This window comes from Geospiza fortis, unplaced genomic scaffold, assembly GCF_000277835.1.
Source record: "Geospiza fortis unplaced genomic scaffold, GeoFor_1.0 scaffold32, whole genome shotgun sequence".
Taxonomy (NCBI): domain Eukaryota; kingdom Metazoa; phylum Chordata; class Aves; order Passeriformes; family Thraupidae; genus Geospiza; species Geospiza fortis.
The window spans coordinates 1,211,192-1,217,969 of record NW_005054428.1 but is presented as its reverse complement, the minus strand read 5'-3'; the positions used below and the strand labels follow the sequence as shown (position 1 = coordinate 1,217,969).

The following is a 6,778-nucleotide window of genomic DNA, read 5'->3' as shown; positions in this document are numbered from 1 at the left end:
GCATTATCAGTGGGATCCCTGTGGGTTTTTGGTGGGATCTCTGTGCATTATCAGTGGGATCCCTGCTGGTTTTTGGCGGGATCCCCGTGCGTTTTCGGCGGGATCCCTGTGTGTTTAGTGCTGTTCTAGCTGCTGGGTTCATGGAGCGAGTGAGTGTTGGAGGAGTCACTTTTGCCACAGCGGTGTTCCCCTGCCAGTCACAAGATGGGTGTGTTATTTAACGCTCAAAGCTGCAGCTGGGAGGATTTCATGTCTCTTTCCCCTCTCTTTCCCCCGTGTCCCCCTGCAGGTGTTGGTGGAATGAGCGTAGCGTGCGTTTTGAAGAGAAAAGCAGTTCTGTGGCAGGACTCGTTCAGCCCCCACCTGAAGCAGCACGCTCAAGACACAGCCAACCCCACCATGCCTGTGGTACTGACATCTGGCACAGGCTCGCAGGCTCAGCCACAGCCAGCTGCAAACCAGGCCCTTGCAGCAGGGACACACTCCAGCCCCGTGCCCGGATCCATAGGAGTGGCGGGGCGCTCCCAGGACGACGCCATGGTGGATTATTTCTTCCAGAGGCAGCACGGGGAGCAGCTCGGGGGAGGAGGCAGCGGCGGCGGCGGCTACAACAACAGCAAACACCGCTGGCCCACCGGGGACAACATCCATGCAGAGCATCAGGTAGAAAACCACTCCCAGCTTTCCCAACTCAGCCCTGCAGCCTTCTCAGAGATGCTTTTCATGGTGTTCTTCTAAAGCTGGAGCTGGTTCTGGTGGAGTGGCCACAGTGGTGCTGTTTGTTTTCTCTTTTCAGGGTGGTGGTGCCCTGGTAGCTCTGAGTTGAAAGGTTTCTGCTCTTGAGGGTGTTGAAATCCCAAATCCCAATCCACTCCCTTGTCACAGTCGAATGCATGTTTACAAAATTCATCACTCCCTTTATTGATTTTTTTTTTTCTGATGTGTGAACCAGCATAGCCGTGACTACTGCTGCTGCTGCTGCTTTTCAAATCTGTTGCTGTAGTTAAATAATTCTTATGTAATGGTATTACAAAACTGCCAATGCATGTAGGTTGGGCTTTTACCATTCCCAATATTGGAAAACACAGGAGTGGAAGTTGCTGGTGGTATGTTTGACTGGGTTTCTTTGCTTTGGGGTTGGGTTTTTATGGTTACCATGTACAGGGGAAGGCGGTGATGATGTGTGTAGCTGAACTGAGAAGAGCAGCCTTAAGAGTGTCACCAAGCAGAGGTTTTAGGAACTTCTTAGAGCCACTCAGTCTCTAGAGGGGTGGTGGGCCAGGCTGTGTGCTAGTGGTGTTTACTAGAAGTCTTTTCAGCAGTTGCATTGTCACTCGTGCTGCAGTTAAATGAGTGGCTGACTCACTCCACTCTGTCTGTGACCTGTAGCTCACTCATCAAAGACACACGAGTGCTTCCTCTCCGAGGCAGCAGAACCCAAGTGTAAGCACATTTTAAAGCAGAGTGATCCCCACAAATATTGCCAGGGCAGCAGACACAAAGCTTTTGCAACCTTTGTGAACATCTCTTGCCTCCAGTTTCTGGAATCAAAGCGGCCAAACCCTGGCTCCTGTGCTGTGCCTCCCCAGGGGATGTGTTGCCAACCAGAGCATTTAAAAGCAAACATTGCAGGGAATTTTGCAGCCTCACCGAAGGCAGTGTGTACATCAACAAAGAAATAAACCCAAGTGCCCTGTTAATTTGTTCTGGAAGAAAAATCACATAAAATACTGCAATATGAGCTAAAGAGCTAGAAAAATATTGTTGTTATTCCCTTATGGAGAAATGTAGTATTTAGGTATCAATTCAGAAGAAATAGCTTCATTGAAACAGATGTAGTTTTTCTGTTTGTTATCCAAGTTTTCAGTCACTAACTGTAAAACTTGCTTCAAGAGACATCAGTGCCAGAGATCTTCATGTTTTAAGTTCTGAAGGAAACCACAGGCAAGAATTTCTTCCTGCAAACTTGTAGGTTTTTCAAATCAAAGCAGCCACGGAGTCTTGGGGTGGAGATGCCTGGGCAGAGCCTGCTATTGTTTGGGCATTTTGTGGCAAGATGACTTCGTGAATTAAAATGATGTCATAAATTCTCAATCCTCTTTTCCTCCAGCTCACACTTTCATCCTCCTTTTACTGCAAATCCCTGAAAGCAAAGACAACAAAACTCTCTGGAGATAAGGGGGGTGGGGACAGGGCACTCCAGGCTTGCAGTCATTAAAGACTCTGTTGGTATTTGAACTTTTATTTATTTAATAATGGAAATACTTAAACTTTCACTCAAACAAAAGAATCCTGCCTGTTCCAGAGGCTTGTCCTGTTGTCAGCAGAAGTGTTGCTCAGCTTGATTTTCTTCAGTTACTTGTGGGATGAAATGATCCTAATAAATAAACCACTTAATGAAAGGAAAGCTCATTAACTTCTGCTAGTTTAAATGAACTTTTCAAATCCAGTTCCTGTGGTGAGAGTGGACAGTGGAGAGAAGGTTGTGTGAACAGATGACACCTGCAGGATGGAGCTCACAGGTGATTCTGTGTGGTGCTCTCAGCTTCCCCTGTGAGTTCTGTGAGCTGAGGCTCAGGAAATACCCACCAGGCCAGAATTAACGTCGGGGTTTTTATCTGCTCTGCTTCCTGCTGCTATTACACTCTGATAAATGGGGTACAGCTGTAGTTCCAGTGTTTTTGCATTCAGTGCTCATCTCCAAAGCAGTCTTTGTGTCTGTAATTTCTTCCAGGTCAGCTCTGAAGTGGGGCACTAACCCTGTTCTCCTCAGTCTTGTTTGGTACTGGTGTTCCAGTGATTGATGGGCACTTTTATCAGAGTTTGGTGCTCCATCTCTCTTTTTCCATAGTTCTCTGCTTGCCTCAGGGTTTTACTCCTGGGAAGCAGAAGGCAGGATATGTGTAATCCTAGCGCTGCCATTCTTCTTGACTTCTTGGCCACCTCCACATCTGCTGCTTAAATTATAAATTCCTTGGAGCAAGGACTAATCTTATGCATGCAAAATGATTTAATTCAGTTTGGGTTTAGCTGGGGTAGAATTGAATTTGGCCTGCAAGAAGAGAAGTGGAAGGAAGTGCTGGGACATGCAGGGAGGTAGGGAATCATTAGGGATGTCTCCTGACTCTCAGTTTCTTATGGATGCACTTTTATTACTGTACTTTTCATTTTAGACTTTCAGAGATGGTTCAGTGAGGGCCCAGCCTTGAAGACTGGTTAGGAAACTCAGTAGCTAAAAGAGAATGGGAAGTCAGAAAAAAAGTAATTATAGGCTAATATAGGTTAATGTCTGCCTAGAGCTTGGGAGGTCGTAATTAAAGGTAGAAGGATTTTAATTGTTGAATCCCAGATTCTTTTTGTTGCGTGTGTAGACAGACGTGTGTCTGTTGGTGATAACACTGCAGTGGCTTTTAACAAATGATGACATTTCATGGTGGCATTAAACAGCCAGGAGTGCTGTGAGTCACACCTGAGCTGCAGCACCCTGACTTTCCATGGGTTTCATTGTGCTGTTCCTCCTGGTCACTTTTCCTCCTGGAAGCTCTGGGAATTCAGCTGAGAGTGGCTTTAGCAGGGATGGCTTAAGGAAAAGTTCCTTCCAAGGAAGGGAGGAGAGGAGCTCCTTCCTGGTGGTGTCCTCTCCTTGTGAGCAGTAGGAAAATGCTGTGTCTGTTTGTGTTTTGCTTAGAAACTTTCTTTTCCTGTTGCATTTTCCCCTTCTCCTCTGGAAGGTGTAATTGGGGCCAGGTTTTTTATAGAAAATGAAACAATTAAAGATGCCCCTGTCATTTCACAAATTTAGGTGTCAGAGCTTCACCATCCACACAAAAAACTTGAGCTTACAAGGTCTTCTTTGTCCCTGCAGACGCTGAAGTGATGCTGGGATCAGACTTTTGATTTCTAACTTAGTCTCTCAGATCTCCTGAGCAAAATCCCAGCTGTTTGCTGCTCCAAATCCTTAATCACCAAACTTCCATGGAAGACCCTTAACTGCAATTGTTTCTCTTTTTATCCACCAAAAGCAGCACGATGAGGCTGAGGTTCAGGGTCCCCAGGAATTTTAATGTTGGAGTGAGCAGCTTTGGGCTGTCTGATGCCTGGTTGGTGTTGGGCAGAGCGTTACCCTGGCTGCAGGAGAGTGTTTGTGTGCTGTTTGTCCTGCAAAACCACAGGTAGGGATCAGGACATCACGTAGGGAGGGCACAGGATGGCTCCAGGTGAGGAATGGCCTGGCTTAGGTCTGCCTTAGTTATGAAAGGTTGCACAGATCTCCTCACAAACCCAAACAGCCTCTGCTGCTCCTGGGGGCAGTGAAAAGACACTCGGGATATTCAGCTGGGACAAGTTATCGACACTGAGCAGGTTTTTAGGAAAATTGGCTGGGTTTTCTTGGCTGGGGTCTCCTGTGGCTGGTGTGTGTGTGTGCCTGAACTGCAGTGAAGGGAGAGTTCTGTGGTGTGTCCCTCTGGAATTGCAGTCACTGGATCTGCTCAGGCTGTTGGAATTGCACTCGGGTAGTGTGGGAGTTGCTTGGTAGAAGCAAATGATTTTAGGCATTTGCTTTCTCTCAGAGCATGTTTAATTAATAATTGGAGACAATAGAACTCTGCAGGGATGGTCTTGTTGAATGTGGGGAATTTTTCACATGGAGTTGGTGAAGAATAGTCAGCACAACAGGGCTGGGACTGGGGTTTCTGCTCAGTTTTGCCTTTTGGCAGTGTGACCGTGTGAGTTCTTCACTGGGAGCTGGATTCAGGCAGAGGCAGGAGGTAATTCTGGTAATTCTGCCCTCGTGGTGCACAGCTCCTCCAGCCAGGCTCCTTCCTGCCCTGGGAGCAGCTGGATCTGAGCACATTTGACAATGCTGGGTGCTGCTGGCAGGCACCATGGCCAGAGCTTGTCTGAAAGTTGTGGCAAGAGCCTCTGAAAAGGTCCTGGAAGCAAAGGCAGCCCTGGTGTTTGTTCTGAACAAACAGAAATCCTGGCTAAGTGATGCTTAACTCCTTAGGAAGAGATTTTGCCCCATCCCTGGAAGTGTCCAAGGCCAGGTTGGAGCAACCTGTGGCAGTGGAAGGTGTCTCTGCCCATGGCAGGGGTGCAATGAGCTGGGATTTGGGGTCTCTTCCCACCCAAACATTCCATGATTTCTGATGTGCCTGTGGATATGTGCTCCACATAATTGGATGCATTGTCTGTGCTGGGGTTGAAGGCATGGAGTGAGTCCCTTGTCGCACAAACCATGTGACAGCACCTGTGGCTCAGCTCTGGAAGGTGGTTTCTGACCTCTGTTTCATTAAAGCTTTGAGTTTTCATGGGAACTTCCTTGTGTCCCAGTGAACTGCTCAGGGCTTTCCTTTCCCTGACGCTGAAAGGGCTGTGCTAATTCGATACCCAGGTAATTTGAAACATAATTCCCTGCTGAAATGAAATGTCTGGTTTGGCTGATCTGTTTCACAGAGATTTCTCCATAGTGGAGGGCTAGCTTGGGAGGGGAACTGGAACATTTAATTTGGTTTTCTGTTTTGTGTTGCTCCCTGAAAATTTCTCCTGAGGTAGAAAGGGCACGAGTAGATTGGCTTAGTTGGAAATTTCAGGTTGGAAAATCCTTGTGATATGCAGGGGACAGAAAACACTCTGAAACATTCAGAAAGATACTCTGAGGCTCTCCTTCTTCCAAATCCATGGATTTTACTGTTCCTGATGGGCAGCTACGGATAAGATTGTCCAGCTGGGATTGCCCAAGTCACCGGGTGTGCTGGTGTTGGGATTTCTCTGTGGTTGTTGCTGTTCTGCTCTGTTTCCTTGTCATGGTGCTCACTCAGGAGGAGCAGAACCACTTTCACATTACTGAATTTGGAAATTCAGTGCTTCCAGAAGACTTCAGGTATTTCAGTGGATATCTTGTACGAGTGTGCTTTGAAAAGAGGTTTATTACAGAACTTGTCCTGCTTGTTTTCTCCTCCCCTCTCCCCAACTTTGCTCTCCCCTTAGCAGCTCATTTGTGGTTTGCAGAGTTGCTGTGACCTCCTTGTGCTTCTGCAGAGCAGGTTGTGATCCTGGGAGCGTTTTTGCAAACGAGTGAAGCTTTACAGTGGATCTGAGCCCCACAGTCCCTCCCCAGCCACCCCAGTCCATCTCCAGTCGCCTGTTCCTCGTGAACTGCCACAAATTCCAGCTGCTGATCAGAAATCTCCTCGATGAGGAGCTGTTGCAGGGCATTGTCTCTGGCCTGCCTGGCTCAGAGAACTCCCTCTTAGGTGTATCAGGGACGATTTCCAGGCTGTTTTCCCTGAGTGCTGATGTCAGGCTGCACAAATGCTCCTTTGTGCTGCTGCCATGTGATGCTGCTCCCTCCCGGCAAGGAGCTGCTCTCAGCTCTCCTGTTACTCCTGCCTTTGTTAGGGATAACTTCTGGTCCAGGGCAGTTGTTTTTATTGGGAACATCTGGCTTTGCTTCTTGCCCTGTTCAGACTTTTCATTCTGGGGTGAAACTCGACTGTTGCTAAACCCTCAGTGAGTCCCTGTCAGGGTGGCCTGAGGCCACTCTCATCTCTTCTGACAAACACTGCTGCATCCCTTCTCCACATCTTTTTCCCTCTGAATTCAAACCTGGGAAGGTCAGAGTGGGGCTGGGGGTAAAAGGAGAAGCCCCCCAAGGTCAGATCTTAGCATGACCCCGAGCTCTTGCACAGACCCACGCTTCCAGGCACACACTTGGGTGCAGAAGATGGTTTTCCCAAGGGATTGCCAGCTTCAGCAGGGCAAAACTGAGGTTGTT

The 6,778-nt window shown here is 47.9% G+C and overlaps 1 protein-coding gene across 1 annotated transcript in view; it reads left to right on the top strand.

The window, feature by feature from the left end:
- The first annotated feature begins 278 nt into the window (after positions 1-278).
- Positions 279-6,778, top strand: part of PUM1 (pumilio RNA binding family member 1) — a 91,081-nt gene continuing 84,581 nt past the window's right edge. The window contains exon 1 of the mRNA XM_031061868.1: positions 279-663. Within this exon, the coding sequence (XP_030917728.1) occupies positions 301-663 (363 nt within the window). The 5' untranslated portion in view covers positions 279-300. The remainder of the gene's footprint in view (positions 664-6,778) is intronic.